This window comes from Acartia tonsa, chromosome 3 (assembly GCF_053477335.1).
Source record: "Acartia tonsa isolate MP-2025a chromosome 3, ASM5347733v1, whole genome shotgun sequence".
NCBI lineage: Eukaryota > Metazoa > Arthropoda > Copepoda > Calanoida > Acartiidae > Acartia > Acartia tonsa.
The window spans coordinates 27,321,257-27,339,872 of NC_137262.1; the positions used below are offsets into that span (position 1 = coordinate 27,321,257).

Genomic DNA, 18,616 nt, shown 5'->3' on the forward strand with positions numbered 1-18,616 from the left:
TCCCCCGCCCCCTCCCTCATCTCCTTCACTTTGTTTATTGAATGGAAGCAGTTATCACAATTGCAATCAAAATATACAAAATCAAAATATAAAAGTGCCATTTTTCAAAATCTGTTGATTTTTTAATCCTTTGGAGGTTAAAAATCTTCGTAATGTCTGTTTCTACAACGCTATTTACTTTTTGGTAAAACTTGGATTACGTAAACTCCACATTTATTACTGCAACCCTTTATTAATGAAATAATGAATCAAATGCATTTTGTGATTTTAAGACGTCTATTTTTTATTTTGCAGTTTTATATTTAATTATCTTTAGAAAGAGAAACCGTTAAGTATTAGCTAGCTAAATTGGAATTAAAATTAAATCTTATTTTACACAGCTAGCTTAAGCCAGTTACAGGTTTACCTGAGCACGCCAAAGAAACTAACTAGCAGGGGTGTTCTAGGAAGGTATTGTGAGTTCATAACCACTCTTACTTAAATCGTAGCTGTAGCTTCCCTACTATGATTTTTTTCAAAATACATTTTCTTGGCTGCTGGGTTTCAATTTTTTTTTCTACTATAAAATAAAAAGAATTGTTTATTTCAGCGAGCTGGTTTACAAAGTTTAAAGAGCAAATCTAACTGTTAACTGGATATTTCAATCATATAATCTAATCCATCAATGAGAAATAATAAAAAATTCATAATCTTTTACTAATTATAAAATTTTAAACAGTATACTTTTAAAGTAATAAAATCTACATTTAGGCTAATAAACCATCCTTATCTTTGATTTAATTGATGAAAGCAATGATAAAAGCCTGGTGAATCTGTATCAGATTGTCCCAGAATATTTTTGAGACAATTCTGAAACACCAAGTCTATTTTTCATTTCTTTACTGCAAATTATATCTTTGAAGTCACAGATAAATAAGATTATTTTAAACTTAATCATCTAAACTAGGATATGTCTAAAACAAGTAAACTGAAATAATCCTTACACTAACAGGTAAATATGGCAAGGACTGTGTCCATTGTGACAAAAAAGACAAGGAGACTAGGTGATACTAAAATAGTTTACATAGTATAAATAATTCTCAAAAAATACGCTGTTAGAGCTATACTACACAACAAGAACAAACTTCTTAGTAGAAAATATATTTCACTTTATTCAAGCCTTCTCAATTTAAATCATTTGAGAGTTTCTGTATATTTAATGAATGTGAACTATAACATTAACAATCCTGTGTTTCCAACTGGCACATGCAGTATATGTTGAAATATCTTAAGTAGTGCCAAACCGGTAATTTAACTAAAGTACTTGCTATGCTTGATTATGAAGATCTTATTCTGCAAAGAAATACCTGCTCAGATGATAAAACAGAACAGAAATGCAATTGTAATATTAGTTTGACTGCAAGATCCCAAAGATTGAAAAAAATACAGGTCTGTATAGATCATCTGAATTAGTATATCAGATTCTAAATTATAAAAACACCTTAAAAAAAGGAAAAGACCTTTTTTTAATAATTTGTTCAACAAACAAGAAATAGGTTCTGGTATCAATCATCAATGTAATTTGAGTCAATTATCTGATCATATTGTTTAACATGCACTGATATTACCTGTCAGAAACTCTCAAATGATTAAAATTGAGAAGGCTTGAATAAAGCAAAATATAATTTCTACTAAGAAGTTTGTTCATGTTGTGTAGTATAGCTCTAAAAGAATATGAATTTTTTATTACTTTTCATTGATGGATTGGATTATATGATTGAAATATCCAGTTAACAGTTAGATTTGCTCTTTAAAACATGTAAACCAGCTCGCTGAAACAAACATTTCATTTCATAATTATAGTAGAAAGAAAAATTGAAACCCAGCAGCCAAGAAAATGTATTTTGAAAAAAATCATAGTAGGGAAGCTACAGCTACGATTTAAGTAAGAGTGGTTATGAACTCACAATACCTTCCTAGAACACCCCTGCTAGTTAGTTTCTTTGGCGTGCTCAGGTAAACCTGTACCTGGCTTAAGCTAGCTGTGTTTAAATGCTAGTGTCGCAATTTATTGATATTTGTCAAGTTTTTATAATAATTCATAACGCTTTTGCACAGGTCAAAAAGTTTGGCACCTCTTCTTGCCAATATGAAGTATATAAAGCAGGCTTCGGCAGCCGCCTGTAAACCTCAGGGAAATAAACATTTACAATGGCAGTCAAAACCTGACTCAAATACGGTAATCCCTCTATTCAAATATTATTTTAAAGCATCAAAATTGGCGCAGATGCCGAGCCCTGATATGAACTATACATCGGTTTTTAAGGGATTTTTTGTCGTAATATTAAAACACTATTCAAAAATTTTTTTTAATGTTCTTTATTAGAAAGTTATATATAAATATTTTCTTAATTAACGCTCTAAGAAATTAAACTCAAAGCCCTGTAATTTAGTTTAAAATGCATTTATTATTTAAGTAATATTTAAATGCAAGGCCCTGTTATAATATATTTGTATGGTATATTAAAATAATTTATATTTGAAGATTATATTTCTCCTAATATGATATTAGTTACAGAAATATGATATTCTTTTGCTCTTTATTTTATGAAAATGTGACTAGAAACAAAGTTTTTAGCTCATCTTGTGTTTGCTTTATCTACTTATCTGCAATTTAACTCAGTTTTCTGTTTATAAAACATAAAATTGGTTTTAATTTGTTAATTTTTCTTTAAAAAAATACGTTCGTTGTGCTATCCACACTCTTTGTGACTTTTTTTCAGTAGGTATACTTTTTAATATTTTTTTTTTATGTGGTGTATTTAAATTAAAATATAATTTTATTTACTTTTAATCTGAAGTTAATTCTTCACGATTTAATATTAAATCTTTTACGTTTGATAACTCTTGAATATACTTAACACTAAATGAATAAAATTCTAAGTTCTCTTTTTCATAACAATTATGTTTTTAATTTTGAAATGAAGGTTTTTATTTAAAAAGTTTAATAAGATAGGTATAAAATCATACTAAAATAATAATGTGGATAAAATAATAAAGATTATTCTGAATTATAATGTCGACCATAAGGAGCTAGAAAACGGCTGCGAAGGAGCACTCTTAAGCATGGCTAAAATAAATTGGGCTCAAATTCAGCAGGTAAATTTTTATTTCCTTAATTCAGAATCTAAAGTTGAGGTTATCTAAGAATCTGCGATCTCAAGGACGATAAATTGATGTACAACTCCAATGCTTTCCAGTCTCTGTGTGCATCTGAGTCTTAACTTCAGAGAATCATGGCTACAACAACAACAACTCCAATGATAAAAGACAAAGTACCCCAAATATTGATTAAAATTAGCTGAAAAAGAATTCTAGTTGGTACCATCTAATCAATATTTGATGAAAAGTCTCCAAAGTTGTCAGCTAACCTATGAGAAAACGTTTTAATAAAACTTGGGGTACCGGTATACTTTACAGTCTAATATCTTTTCCCTTCCTGGGTCAATCTTAATTTAATTTTTAATTTTCAGGTTGGCGATGAATCGGTTTATGTGAGTCAGCTGATTTCAATATGGCGGGGTATGGTGCCCAGAGTTAGGGATTGCCTAGCTAGTAGCAGGTATAAAGATAGATAGAAAGTCAGCTGTTTTCAATATGGCGGGTATGCTGTTAAGAGTTAGGGATTGCCTAGCTAGTAGTAGGTATAAAGATAGATAGATAGTCAGCTGATTTCAATATGGCGGGGTAAGATGCCCAGTGTTAGGGATTGCCTAGCTAGTAGCAGGTATAAAGATAGATTGATAGTCAGCTGATTTCAATATGGCGGGTATGATGTCAAGAGTTAGGGATTGCCTAGCTAGTAGCAGGTATAAAGATAGATAGATAGTCAGTTGATTTTAATATGGCGGGTTATGGTGCCAAGAGTTAGGGATTGCCTAGCTAGTAGCAGGTATAATAAATAGATAGTCAGATAATTGTAATGTGGCGGGGTATGGTTATTCCTTGCGTTGTACTGAGTAAATTTTTTATTCTGTTTTTTTTTCAGGAAATATTTCACACAGTTCTGCGTGAAGTTTGTTTCGAACTTTATGACGAAGTTCATATCAAGTTTGTACAAGTGCAAGCCTCTGTCAACTGTAGGAGCTGAACAGCTGCTCCTTGATACACACAGCTTGAAGGCAAGTCTTAATTTTAAAGATAGGATAATTTGATGACTTTTTTAAAAATAAAGCATATAGATTTTACTTCTTCCATTAATTGAAATTTTTGAAAATGCATTCTCGTGATTTGTATATCATTTGGGTCCTCTATACCTTTAGCCCCCTATATTTTTAATTAATGCAGTAACTAGAAGAATGTATGTTTGTTTCTCAAATTATGCGTTACTTCACACTTGACCATTTTCATAGAACCCACAATTTTATATCGGCTTAAATCATTGAAGAATAATTTTCAGTCTGTTCAATGTAGTAACTGGATGTCTGTATACCAAAATAAACAGTAATTTAATTTGGTGAACTAACAAGTATCAGAAAACAAATTCTATACGTTCTATGAGGTATCTGTAATAATAGGGGCAATAATCTTTTCTTTTACACTATGGAGTCTGTTTTAGTGAAAATAAATCTTGCTTAGACTGTGTTGATGGATTTGCCAAATGTTTGTGAAAGCGCTGCTTTGAAACCCAGCAGAAAAGCTCCAGTTGCCTTTACCAAAGTTGTTGTAAAAGGTAAAGTAAAATATGCCATTATATGAATTCTTCAAAAAAAATCAGCTGTTAACTTGAATAGCAGCCGAGAAATCAAAATCCTCCACAGCGTTAAGAACAGACAGACAAAGTGAATTATTGAGAATAATTGCTAGCTTTTAAATGCTTGTAAATGTGCTGTTTTGAAAACACCCGTTTACGTTAAACAACGCTCACTTTTTAAGTTGTTAAACATATACAACATCACTATTAATATCTAAGAAAAAAAACTAAACTGCTACCCATTCATTCCCTAAACACTTAGATTTATGTTATATTTTTATTTTTAGGAATGACCCGAGCAGAGATGATTCTAAAAGTAGTAATGTCTCATGCAGACCCTCCTAACCTCTTTATTGATCAGTATATCCGTCTAGTTCAAGGTATAGTGTAGTGGCAGAGTTGATAAAATTTTCCTTTGCATCCCCTTAAGGTTCACTCAACTCCCATGACGAAACCTGTCGCAAGCCACTGAATAAACTTAAAATGGCCTAAAACTATCCCAGGAACAAAGTGTTGCTTCAATATATTTGAGAACTCACGTCAGTTCAGTAGTTAGAGGCTAGGGGCGAAGCCGCTAGTACCATATAAATTGATTTGTATTCTACTGAACTTTACATTTTATTAAACTTAATTTATCAATAAAGAATATTTGATGCAAATTATTATTTTTAAGTTTTTGACCCACTTAACATTAACTATTTATTATTTATATTCCAGATCCTGATAGTGCAGAATTAGTGAAGTTATTGGACATGAAAGGAATTAAACGCAATGAACAGCCACCTTTCCTACAGCTGTACAAAGAATCAGAGCAGCAGCAGGTAACAAATGATTTATATGAGCTGGCTTTAGTGTCTATACAAGTCTCAACCTACTCAGGTCCAATATTCCAAACACTAAATAATAACTTTGGTCCATTAATCAATCAATCCATATAATTATTTTTAAGTTATTACTTTGAAAGAAGACTTAGGTATGTTTTAAGAGAAAAATATATTATAAGAAATTAAGCTTTTCAAGTTAATAATTTTGCCTTGGGTTTAGTGTAAAGCTGACGGTTAAATTATTAAATAGTATTTGTAACTATTCAAATAATTGACTAAATTATATTTTTTATCAAATCATTATGTAATTCATGGAAGTGGGAGGGGGTAGACTTATGTTTATTTATTTACCTAACTATTTTTTAGAATATTTTCAAAAATACAATCTTCAAGTCTTGATATTTTTAAAACTACATGGTAGAAAATTGAAATTCTTTTTAATATATGCAATATAAATGTAGTTCAATCCATTGAACAGGAAAAAATATGCAGTTCGCTAAATTTATGTTTAAATGCATTTCGTGCAACTACCCCTTTCATAAAGATCGGACTATTCCTTCAATATCAAAAATCACTTTTTTTAGAAGACGAAAAATTTCGATTTTTTTCGAAAAAATTTCCTTTTAAAATCAAAATAAAACGTATAAGCGACACCATTGGTTGATTTTCAATTACCCAATAGGAAGGTTGCACAAGACGGTTGCGATTGGGAGGTACGGTAATTAACCTTTTTTCCCCTAGTGTTTTACTCTTATGTCGAAAATTACCGGATGAAATCCTCCACCGAAAATAGCCCCCCCCACCCCCCTCCCTCTCACCCTATGTATTGTATATATATTAATGGCCATATCATTTATTTCACATGAGAACCCTCTCAATTTTTCTTTTAGAATTATTTTCCTCATATGAATTGTGTCTAGATTTCAGATGTCAATTAATGTGTGGCTGGTTTCTAACATCATCGGTACTTTACCTTTAAGTGCGTAGTGAGCATAAAAATCCCCCCTCTCCTTATTTTAAAATACATTGAAAATAGACAAGGAGATTTTTTCTCTATTTATCTATATTAGTAGCCCCGAAGGGTCTTAACCTGCGGGTCTACCTTGTAGCAAATATATTCTAACTTGACCTAAGATATCAAAAAAAAACTATTACACTATTTTCAATTTATTTACAAAAAGTGGTTTTATTGCTGGACTAGGGACTTTGAGGGAATCTGTCGCATGATTTCATCTCTCTTCTTAACTGACTGTCTTGATATCTCAGCAAATATTCAAATTAAATTCAAATCCTTATGTGAGAGCTGCAAGGACTAGGTAGTTCATGCAATGCAGTCAAAAGTTTTTCTTCGTAGAACAAATTAGAATTTGTCAAACTTTCGAAAAATGTCTTTTACAGATAGAGATGTAATAATAGATTTATTATTACTTGGATATTACACCAGATTATCATGTATTCTAATAAAGTTAAATTTGTGGCTGGCTAGAATAAAGAAAACCATCCACCCCCTTTACCCCATCCCCTCCCCTATTACTGGATGAACGAACCGGCCAATAAGTGATGTACATGTAGGAACTGAATTGACAACAATATTTGTCCGGTCATAATAATTTAAAATACGAAAATTTAGGTTGATCAAACCTCTTGAGGCTAAGGGCGAAGTCACAAGTTTTATGTAATAGATTAATGACCAAAATGCATGAATACCTCAAATCTTCACGTTGTAGTTTGGAGTGTTAATGTAGAAATCATTTCTCAGAATAATTTAATAGAATTTGTAAAAGCAATTATAATGAAATTAAAAATTGTATGTTCAAACAGAAAAAAGGATTTTGCTAAAAAATTAACTTAAGTTAATATTTGAAGAAACCGACGGGTAATAAATAAAATAAATCTATTTTCAGTATTGCTTCGAAACCGATTAATATCCGCCGGATTAGATCCGGTTCTTAGCCTAATTGAAAAGTCATGTATAGTATTGTATTATAGACAATTTTCCACGAATATTTAAATAAACTGGTTTTAATCTTATTATTTTCATTTTAATATCCACGAAAAATTGTCTGTAATACGATGCGATAAATATCTATTAACTTTTCTATGGTTGACGAAAGAGCATTAACTTGTCAAAAGATTTTGGCAAGATTTACCCACGGGGATAAAACCATTTGTTTTCAAACTTTTTAGACATATTACAGGGGTGTATATTCGGCAAAATTAACACTGCTAAAGGGGAGGTAAAAAATTTTAAAAATATGTTTTTTTTTTGGGGGGGGGGGGGTTAAAAAAATGAGAGAAATTAAAACATTTTTTCTCCATTTTTCTCCCCGCCTTGGTTAAAAAACTAAAAGAGTAGTGTGAATTTTTTTTCCATTTTTCCTCCTTCCTTGCTGGAAAAAAACCAGAAGGGGAAAAAAATAAAAAAAATTTGCAGCAGGGGAAGAAAAAAATGAATCTTGTGCAGAATATACAGGTCACCCCTGACATATTATTTAGAAATCTAAAACGTGTCTAAACTGCACAAAAGGTTTATAAACTTTTTTGACACTTTATTATTATTAAAATATTGCTTTTAGGCACAATTCAACTAGCAATTTAAGGTTTGATTAATAAGTGCTTTTGTTTGTGGTTTTGGAATTTATTTTTACTGAAAAAATACGAAAAACTATAAAAGGAAAAGTAGTTTGCGGGTAAAATCCGTATAAGTGTGTGTTTTAACTTTTAAGGCTGTAAAATAGTAGTAGAACGATAATATTCACTAAATATGTGTATTACTTATTAAAAAGAACTAACGACATCAACTTTTTTTTTAAAAAAGTTAACATAAATTTTTATAGTTCTACTACTGTTTTTAACTTAAAACATACAAGCTTTACGGATTTTACCCGCAACCTATTTTTCCCATTTTTTGGAGTATAAAAAGACAAAATTACTTCAGTTAGTTTTGTCAAATTGTTTGTTCAAAGCTTATTTATTTTTGAGTATGATTATCCATGATTTTAATAGAGGGAGAAGAGGAAATTGGACTGTAAATTATACTGGTTTCTAAAGTTGGGTAAACATGTTCTTTAATTCGTTGGCTTTATTAAATCTTATTTGGGCTGTCCAAACTTTTATAACAGGAGTTTTAATCACAGAATGAATTATTTTATTTCTAGTATGGCAAGTTTATTTTGTCCAACAAAACTGGTTTTAGTGTTAAATTTTTCATTTTAAGATCCCCGGAAAGCTGAATGATGAACAGGTAAGGCTTCACTAAAGAAAAAACGCATAAAATAGGCCTTTTTCGCGCATTTCTCTGCATTGCGAGATAATTATGCATTAATGATTTATGGCTATTCCAGATTATTTGTAGGCCTTCTTATGCTGCTTAAAACAGTGTGCGGGCATGATCTGTACGTTCAGCCGTTTAGCAGCTAGCAGCCTTTTAAATTAAAATGTTTTTGGCAATATTCGTTACCAGCAATATTTTACCGTGAACTGCAGTAGATCCGATAACTGTTACAATTTATCGTACATTGTCTTATCCCTTAAGATCCTTGTTTTTACTGCACTATGTTTTCTTAATTTTTGTAAAATTTCTCATTATTTGTTCTTTTTAGCATTTAATATTGTAATGGGAGTATTTTAAAACTTTCTCCCAGGAACATTTATAACAAATAGAATTTTTGTGAATTTCAATTTGTAATTCTCAAGATTTAAATAGGATAATATTGCACTTAAAATCTTAAGTATCTTAGATACTCAATAATGTATGATTCAGCTAGCCTCAAATAATAATCAATTTCTAAATAGATTTTAAAGTTGTTTTCTCAAACTTATATAGTTTTAAAAGTATTTTTGCAGTGACCGGCCAATGGGAAATTGAATAATATTTTTTTTTTCTTCAAAACTTTGGGATGTTAGAGGTGATATGAGTTAAATATTATGAATAAAGGATCTTAAGATATGAGTTATTGGCTGAAAAGTTTAGACACTGCTAGTTTGTAGTAACACTTGATCAAGATTTTGTAAAGTCCCTAAAGTTTTTAAGCTACGGAAGAGAAGACGTGTTTACAAAGGGACTAGCATAATTTTAAGTACATATCTGATTGATTTATCATTGCCTAAATAAAAGTGATTTATTTTCACAATTTTATTTTTGTTTACACATTGCTACACATGTTATTATCCTTGTTCAATATTTGCTATTATTCTTGTACCTTTCTACATTTAAAATAATTCTTCTCGTCAACAAAAGATTATTTGTGTGTGTTTTGATTTTAGAGTGTTATATTGCACAGGCAAGCTTTGATGGGATTTGAATCTATTAAGAATTTCTTTTCTGTTTTTTTGGATTTGAATATATTACTTTACAATTTGTTAGGGAGAGAGATGGTAATAGCAGAAATAAAAAAAGTCACACCTTAATATTCACAATATTCTAAAGACAGAATTTTGTACATATAGTTGTCTTTGTATTTTTTGATTTGTTTTTAGTTTGGAAATTTCAAATGGATTTGCACATTTCTTTGCTTTTTGCATTTTGAAAGCTTTGGTTTTGCACAATAAAAAAATATAAAACAATCATTTTGTACTTGATGGATTAACTAATGTACTAGGTAGGTTTTTATCTTTCACATTTTTTTTTATTTGTGAAGGTATAACACTTGTTTTAATTGCAATTTAAGTATAAATCGTCAGGATTTATTTAGTGTATCTTATAAATGAGAATAAGATTTTTAAAAGAGGATAGTTTTGATAGTCAATTGGCTTTCTAATACACTTAAATCCGTCTAAAAATATTAATCAACGAAACCAAACAGGTTATATGGAATATTATTTATTGATATTTATTTTTTGTTTTAGAATAAGCGCGCTTCAGACTCCGTTGAAGATATCAATAAAGGTAAACTTTGGTGCTTTTCCTCAAAGTTTCTATTGAGCACTACCCCCCCCCCCCTTACTTCGGAACTAAATTAAAAACTAAGGCAAACCCTTGCAGGGGGCTTTAACCTTGAGGGGCCCTAAGGGCCTATTCCCAAGACACTTTCTTAATATAACCTGACCTAAATTAATAAACAAAGGAATGAAAAACTACTACCTAAAAAAAAAACTAAAATACTATTTTCAAAATATCTTTAAATTAAGGGAGGTGGGTATTGTGCTCGAAAAGGCACTTTGTAGTGTATGACCTCCTTAACTTATTTTAATACCTAAGCACAACTACTTGGATAGATATTCTGAAAATATAAACAAGGATGACAACATACACTTAAAAGCGAAGCTCAACATTTGGAACGAAAATTTAAAGAAAATTGTTGTATACATTTTTTTTCAATTAAGAAACAAAAAAATTAAATAATACCTAGTAATGAAAAATCGCAAAACGTGAAGATACTTTTGATAGACGGACATACTGTTGTATTAACATACCCTAGAGTGGCTGCGCTACTATTAATGAGTCTGGATCAACTGCAGCTCACGGTAAAATATTCCTGGTAACGAATATTTCCAAAAATCTATAAATTTTAAAGGCTCCTAGCTGCCAAACGGCTGAACGTACAGATCATGCCCGCACACTGTTTTAAGCGGCATAAGAAGGCCTACAAATAATCTGGAATAGCCATAAATCAATAATGCATAAGGGGGGGTTTTTTAATGCAACCATCTCGTAATCAGTGAGCAAATGACACTTAGAATTCGAATTTCGATCTGAACTTTTGCATGAGTAATCCTTGGTAGGTCTATTTTCCCTAAATCGAACAAAAAGTTGGAAAAGTAACGGCTAGCGGCTCAGCTGTTCAGCCGTTTTTAGCCTATTTTCAGGGTAAATCCATCATCAATTACGTAGGAATCAACTTTTTAAAACATATGTTTGGTTTAATTCATGTTAAATGATAGCAATAACCATTTTTAAAACTTCTAGTACCAACAGCTACCGTGTAGAACCGTTTGATAGCGTTTTGGAGTAGAAAAGAGTATTATGTTGAGAGAGGTTTCGTGACTAATTTGCAATATAGATATCCAAAAAATGACAAAACAGCTGAGCCGCCAGTCGTTAGCCGTTACTTTTCCAACTTTTTGTTCGATTTAGGGAAAATAGACCTACCAAGGATTACTCATGCAAAATTTCAGATGGAAATTCGAATTCTAAGTGCCATTTGCTCACTGATTACGAGATGGTTGCATTAAAAAACCCCCCCTTATCTCGCAGTGCAAAGAAATGCGCGAAAAAGATTTATTTTACGCGTTTTTTCTTCAGTGAAGCTTTCCCTGTGCATCATTGGATCTTGGTTATTCCAGATTATTTGTAGGCCTTCCTATGCCGCTTAAAATGGTGTACGGGTATGATCTGTACGTTCAGCCAATTGGCAGCTAGCAGCCTTTAAAATTCATAGGTTTTTGGAAATATTCGTTACCAGGAATATTTTACCGTGAGCTGCAGTTGATCCATAAGATTAAACGCGTTGTAGTTTTTATCCTTGAAAAAATTATTTAATTTGATTAAGACAAGAAATTAATATAATGTTTTAAGAACTACTTGTGCTATCCACTCAAGAGTACTTGAGAATTGTAATTATATTAAATAAACATAGAATAGATCAAACTAGAATATTTTTAATTGGATTTCTTGTTGTTCTTCAATAAATATAGTAGATATAGATGGTCAATCTGGCTCCAAACACATTTTTTATTCGTTGGCTTATTAAACTTTGGGGACTTTATAAAAATCTTTATTAGTTGAACAGGATGGCCCTGCAAAAGGGGGGGGGGGGATATAAAATTTGTGGTTGGGTGAAAAAAATGTAAAAATTAAGAGAACTAAAAACATTTTTTTCCATTTCCGTCCTTGGTGAAAAAAAACAACAGATCTATAGTATAGATGTATATACAGATAACTACCTCCTTCCCTTTTTCAATAACCTTTTTTGTCTGCTTTTGTATTGTTTTCTGCTACTTGCAGCAGGGGAAAACTGAATCTTGTGCAGAATACCCTGTAGTTGATAGAAACTAGCATTAACACCATAATTATGTCTACATATAAGGCAATTTTGTTCATTATAGTTAAAGGAGCACTTTCCGTAGGACCCCTGGTTTAACTTTTTTTTGTTCTCTCTAATTTTAACAGTTTCGTAGCAACTATAGAAATATTTTATTTCTAGGTTTATCAAGCGATACGGAATATATAAGCGAGGAAACTAGAATTAAGAAATTAGAAAAACTTATCAAGAAACGGCTATAAACAGGTTTTAGACAATCATATTGAATTTTAGTCAGGTAAGCTTTTCTATATTTTGTTTGATTACTGCATTACTTTATATTTGCATTTTAATTATCCTTTTAAATCATTTTGAATTTTAAGTTTGTTATTAATTGTCTATAGTAACGATCATTATAAGGGCCAATATCGGAAGGGGAGGGACAAGGGACATTAAATTCCACTGGTACTCATGTTTCTATAACCACATTTTGTTTTTCGTTAGCAATCGGGTACTGGAATTATGATTGGTTGGTTCCAAATTGGTAGTGTCCGGATTTTTTTTACCTAATAACTTGATCTAAATAAGAGTTATTTTGATTACAAGAATTGGGGATGTATAATTTGTATATCAGAATACGATCCATTGTCTTATCACCTTAGATCTCTTATTTTATCATGTCAGGAATAGAACGTACTTGGATTCTTAATTAAGGGGGGGGGGGGGTAATGAAACCATCTCGTAATCAGTGAGCAAATGTAGGGATCAACTTTTTGAAACATATTTTTGCTTTAAATCATGTGAAATGATACAAAAAAAAAACAATTTTAGATTTCTAGTACCAGCAACTAGCGGCTAGAACCGTTAAATAGTTAAAAATAGCTAAACGGCTGAGCCGTTAGCCGTTACTTTCTCAACTTTTTGTTCAATTTAGGGAAAATAGACCTAAACAAGGATTACTCATGCAAAATTTCAGATCAAAATTCGAATTCTAAGTGCCATTTGCTCTCTGTTTACGAGATAGTTGCATTAAAAAAAAAACCTTTACATTATTGTTGTGATTGTTAATTTTTAACTGTGATATCTATTTTAATCTATTATTATGAAATTTAGTTCATTAAGATATTTTTATTCCATTAATAATTTCTTATTTAAATGTTATGAGTTCTTCTTATTATTAATATTTATATTATCCTTAATTAGAGCAATTTTGTTAAATTATATAATTTTTAAGTTTTAATTATCGAATAATGTCTTTAATTAAAAATTTAAATGTGATTAATATATTCAATACCCAGTAAAAAGATTTTTAATTAATACAAATGTATCAATTGTAAAGTTTACATAATAGTTTTTGAATTTGAATTGATTTTTATTTAATTAGGTAGTATGTATATAGAAGAATAATCAAATGTATTTTGTATTGAAATAATATTTATTCATGTAAATCATAAATGTTTTAATTCCAGTAATTTTTCATGTTTTATTTTGAAACCTTACTTAATCCATACTTTTTGAGTCGTAAGAAAAATTTACAATGTTAAAAACATTTAGCTGCTCTTATTATGTATCTTATCTAATTTATTAAGTTATTGTATTTAAATTCTGTTTTTGTTTGTAATTGCACATGATGGAATGTTTGTTTAGCATGTTTTATAATTTCAGATAAGATAAAAATGGCCAGCCAATCTCAAGGAGTTCAGCAGCTGTTGGCAGCTGAGAAGAAAGCTGCGGAGAAGGTAAGGATAGCAGCAGCTTCGTTATAATTGTCATAAATAAATGAACTAGGATTATTGGGTAATTTATTCTTTTGTTTTTAACTAGACTAGAAAGAAGAATATCAGAAGGTTGAAGCAGGCTAAGGAGTAGGCTTAGTCTCTAGTTATACTTATATTTTATAATGTCTAGGTTAGCGAGGCTAGAAAGAGGAAGAACAGAAGGTTGAAGCAGGCTAAGGAGTAGGCTTAGTCTCTAGTTATACTTATATTTTATAATGTCCAGGTTAGCGAGGCTAGAAAGAGGAAGAACAGAAGGCTGAAGCAGGCTAAGGAGGAGGCTCAGGCTGAGATTGAGAAGTACAAGCAGGAGAGAGAAAGAGCCTTCAAGTAAATTCTATATTTCTGGCTTTAGTATATGGGGGCTACTCAATGCAAAAATGTTTTATACAAGGATATCTTTCCAGGAAGGGGACAATGGTCTGTTTATTACACTAGTCCCAAAAGTTTATAAGAACTTTGGAAATAACGCTGGTTCTATAAATTGATTGTTCAAACGTTTCAACCACTAATTGTAATCTACAAAAGGAATAATTGTGTGTATTATCATTGTAGATGCATATCAAATTATCGACTGTTATATTATCCCTTTAAATCCCTGATATCTTTCTATTTAGAGAGAATGAGGCTAAGCATCATGGGTCTAAGGATGACATAGCTGCCAGGATCGAGGCTGATACCAAGGTCAAGATTGAGGCTATGAATAGAAGCGTTGTAGCCAATAAGGAGCAGGTAAACTTTTTATTGAAGCTGTCACTCAAATTGTCGGTCAAGTACTGAAATCCCCACCATATTTATAAATGAACTGAAATTAAATGTGTTTGTTTTTTCCCTTTTCTTAACCACTCCGGGTAGTCTTAACCCTGTCGGGACTACATCTATGATGCTCTGACCCTGTGGGGCTACTCAGTCCCTAATTTAAACTAGCCTAAAGTATTACCTAAATAAACAGATGTAAACTTATCTAATTTTGTGCCTAACTTGGCATTTTAAATTGGCCTATTTTCTAGCTTTGTGATTGGATTCTGTAGTTCCTAATAGCCTAATTTGTATAAAATATAATGGGGATATTGACATTTTATGGCCCCTTGGACAAGAGAACAATAGCCATAAATATCCTAAAACATTAATTTTTTCTGGTGTGGCTTCGAAACCGATTTATATATTTGCCTGATTATAAATGTTTCTCAAACATACTGAATAATCATGTATAGCATCGTATTACAGACAATTTTCTACGAATAATAAAATTTATACCAGTTTTGTTAGCCCGGCCTTCAGCCCCTCAGGGCTAACAACTTGTTTCAATCTTATAATTTTTCTTTTTAATAAGCTGTCTGTATTACGATTGCGTTAAATAACTATTCTTCTATTAGACGATTGAATGTTTGATCAACATGGTCTGTGACATCCAACCCAAGGTCCATCAGAACTACAGGAAGCAGGCTTAAACACCATCTGAATATTCTACCACTCCATTCAAAAAACTCTCCCCCAGTCCCACATCTATTCCACCTACGATATACCCAACATTGATTAAATAACATAACTTATTATAATATGAAATATTTATAAATTGTAAACTTTGCATAAGTTTTATATATAAAAACAATCTTCCTAAAGGTAAAACTATTATTTTACTCTCCCAGCCAAACAAAGAAATGACTAAAAAACGGTTCTGTGTTTATTAATAATAATGAAATAATGTTAAGCTTTTAATGTGTTAGGATGATTAGATTTTGGATAAGTAAATGATGAATTTAATCATATTTATATTAGGATTACAAAATAATATTAATTGCTTTGAGTCGAGTGTTAAGTTTAAGTAAGGCTCTTAAAATACGTCTAATTAAAGAGTAAATTTAGTTTTCCTTTTAATACATACTTACCTAAGAACTTTATTTTAAAAGTAATTAAAAATCTAAAAATATCTTTCCCAGGTAGTTATAATGAAAAATTCCTATATTAAGGTAGGTAATGATTTATGAAATTTTTAAAAGATTTTTTTGTAATTTTAATCTATAATGTGCTAAATATCATCAACTTATCCAAGCAATATTTTACTAAATGTAATTAGTTTAAATTTTATGGAATGCAATGGAAAATAACAGGTTTTAGATTTTAGTAGAATTTAACTATCTTTACATAATCGTATTTAATAAACAGCATTTGATATCTTTAAAAATTATATCTTCAAATTTGAAAGATCTATTCCATTAATTTATTAGAATTAGATTGTGATTAGTTAAGTCTGGTGATTAGTAGATTATTTATTTATTTTTATTCTATTAATAAATAGTTTGTTAGTGTTAACTGCAATATTTATCTTTCACTAAAATCCGTAAGTACCTAATGGTTTCATATCATTATATAGATCTTTAAAAATATTGCAGCCAACACTAAAAAATCAATGATTAAAATTTAGATTGTAACATATTAGCATAATTTTAAATGTTTTATGTATTAATTATACTTTTTATGTCTCTAGGTGTGTTTTTAAGAATATATAGAAATGTTTTTATCTTTTCCATCTAAAAATTATTTATTTATCATCATTAAATATAAAAAAGAATAACAAAGAATGTGATAATCATAATCTCATATTTGTATGTTGTCAACAATCAACAAGAAAAACTTCATAAATCGCACCTTTTTTACTGCACCACATTTTTGCACCGATTGAATGTAACTCGTGGCATCTTTTTTGGCGTGTATCTATATATATATATAGTCGCGCGCTTTTTATATTTGTCCATTGCCGCGTATATTTTTATTCTTGCACTAATGTAGATGATAACTTATAAAGAGCACTAAATAATTTCAGAGTTAGTAAAAATGAGGTACAAATTGCGAAGCGCGCTAACGCGCGTGACAGAGCCCCTAGAATATGCCCCCAGCTCCCCAGAATCATATTTAACCCCCCTGCAACCTGTACCTTCAACATCACAAATTTTATCGCCCCAAAAATCCTCCAAACTTGCAGAGGAATCTGCGAAACAGAAAATTGGCTCAAATCGTTGCTCAGCAGGAATTAAAGGAATATAAATTTTAGTCATCCATATAAGATTAGCAGCTACTGCATTATCTGTTTTTTGATCCCTTATATGTTTTTAGATAATATTGAAATTCCACCTTTCATGTGAATTTTTCATAGTTGGGGAATGGGAATGCATATGATCAATTCTAATGTCATTTTCTTGTTACAGCAGGCGTAAAAATCGACAGTTTACCTTTTATTGCTTGGAACCCATTAAAAAGTCTTTAAATAGATCATAAAGGTCAGGGTAATGTTGTTATGAAGGTTAATTATTGTATTTGATATTATTTCCTTTAATCAATAATCCTCTAGAACTAGGAGGACCTAAATCTCCGTCATGTAAACGACGGAAACTGCACCGGAGAAAACGGAAAGCTGTGGAAAGTTTGGGAGATGAAGATAGTTCAGCTGTCTGTATTTATTCTTTGCCTCAGGTTTCAGTTTTTAGTTTAATAAAGCGGGGGGGGGGGGGTTGTCTCTCCTTTTATATCAATCCTAAACCAATCCGCTCATAAAAAAGAGATCAGCACTGAAATAAAATTTAGCAGTGTAGTTGCTTTAACGCAGTACAGTTTCAGTGTTTAAATGATCTACAGCTGCTTAAGCACCATTTCAAAGTTTTTTTTTAATATAAAACCATGGTAAAACCTAACTTTTTAGTCAATAAACCAAATATTAAACATAAACCTAGTAAATTCAATAAAAAACTATGGATCAATGCTGGAAGCAGGGATAAGGGATAGGAAACCTGGCCATAAATTAGGTCTCGGCCTGGTTTTGAAAGGGATCATGCAACTTTTACCATTTGCCTAATGACCTTACTGGCGGACGGCTCATATTGGCTACCGCTCTAAACCAATAGTGTTCTGTGATTTGGGCTTGTTTTGTATCAACCAATCACCAATTGGCCAATTGGTGATTGGTTGATACAAAACAAGCCCAAATCACAGATGGCGGAAATTTTAGAAGCAGACAATTATAGAAAAAATAATGATTTCGTCTGCTACGAAAAAATAAATATAAATGGTGTTAGATCACATTAGTTTAATTATTAAATCTGCTTAGAGTTAAACATTAAAAAAGGGCCACATAGAAAAAACAAAAATAACGAGATTATTTTTTTGGAAAGAAGGTAGCTACGAATTTTCATTTGGTAGTTTATAAATTAGATGTTGTATTTTGAATTTTAAAAATTTAGTACGGAAATGATACAACACCTTCACCCTAATTTTTGTACAATACAACACAGTACAGATATATCATTACATTATAACCAGTATAGTATC

General features: G+C 30.8%; 3 protein-coding genes across 10 annotated transcripts in view; all 3 read left to right on the plus strand.

The window, feature by feature from the left end:
• Positions 1-14,195, plus strand: part of Vps53 (vacuolar protein sorting 53) — a 56,553-nt gene extending 42,358 nt beyond the window's left edge. Inside the window, exons 21-29 of one of the 5 annotated variants that reach the window (XM_080153390.1) lie at positions 3,068-3,138; positions 3,513-3,601; positions 4,028-4,160; positions 4,618-4,711; positions 5,020-5,112; positions 5,450-5,553; positions 8,133-8,156; positions 10,405-10,444; positions 12,702-14,195. In XM_080153390.1, the coding sequence (XP_080009516.1) occupies positions 3,068-3,138; positions 3,513-3,601; positions 4,028-4,160; positions 4,618-4,711; positions 5,020-5,112; positions 5,450-5,553; positions 8,133-8,147 (599 nt within the window). In that variant the 3' untranslated portion in view covers positions 8,148-8,156; positions 10,405-10,444; positions 12,702-14,195. The remainder of the gene's footprint in view (positions 1-3,067; positions 3,139-3,512; positions 3,602-4,027; positions 4,161-4,617; positions 4,712-5,019; positions 5,113-5,449; positions 5,554-8,132; positions 8,157-10,404; positions 10,445-12,701) is intronic. The other 4 variants (XM_080153388.1, XR_013877485.1, XM_080153387.1 and 1 more) reach the window with 4 other exon arrangements.
• On the plus strand, positions 13,546-17,118 carry LOC145313786 (V-type proton ATPase subunit G-like). Its single transcript, XM_080153400.1, has 5 exons — positions 13,546-14,257; positions 14,520-14,623; positions 14,911-15,025; positions 15,670-15,916; positions 16,264-17,118. The coding sequence occupies exons 1-4, from the start codon at positions 14,195-14,197 to the stop codon at positions 15,742-15,744; spliced, it is 357 nt and encodes a 118-aa protein (XP_080009526.1). The 5' UTR covers positions 13,546-14,194; the 3' UTR covers positions 15,745-15,916; positions 16,264-17,118.
• Positions 17,119-17,128: 10 nt separating this feature from the next.
• Positions 17,129-18,616, plus strand: part of LOC145313781 (uncharacterized) — a 49,465-nt gene continuing 47,977 nt past the window's right edge. For 3 of the 4 annotated variants that reach the window (XR_013877486.1, XM_080153392.1, XM_080153393.1), the window contains exons 1-2: positions 17,129-17,328; positions 17,641-17,764. Coding sequence is in view for 3 of the 4 variants with exons in the window: in XM_080153392.1 (XP_080009518.1) it covers positions 17,129-17,328; positions 17,641-17,764 (324 nt within the window). In the remaining variant the exon portion in view is untranslated. The remainder of the gene's footprint in view (positions 17,329-17,640; positions 17,765-18,616) is intronic. The other variant, XM_080153394.1, reaches the window with a different exon arrangement.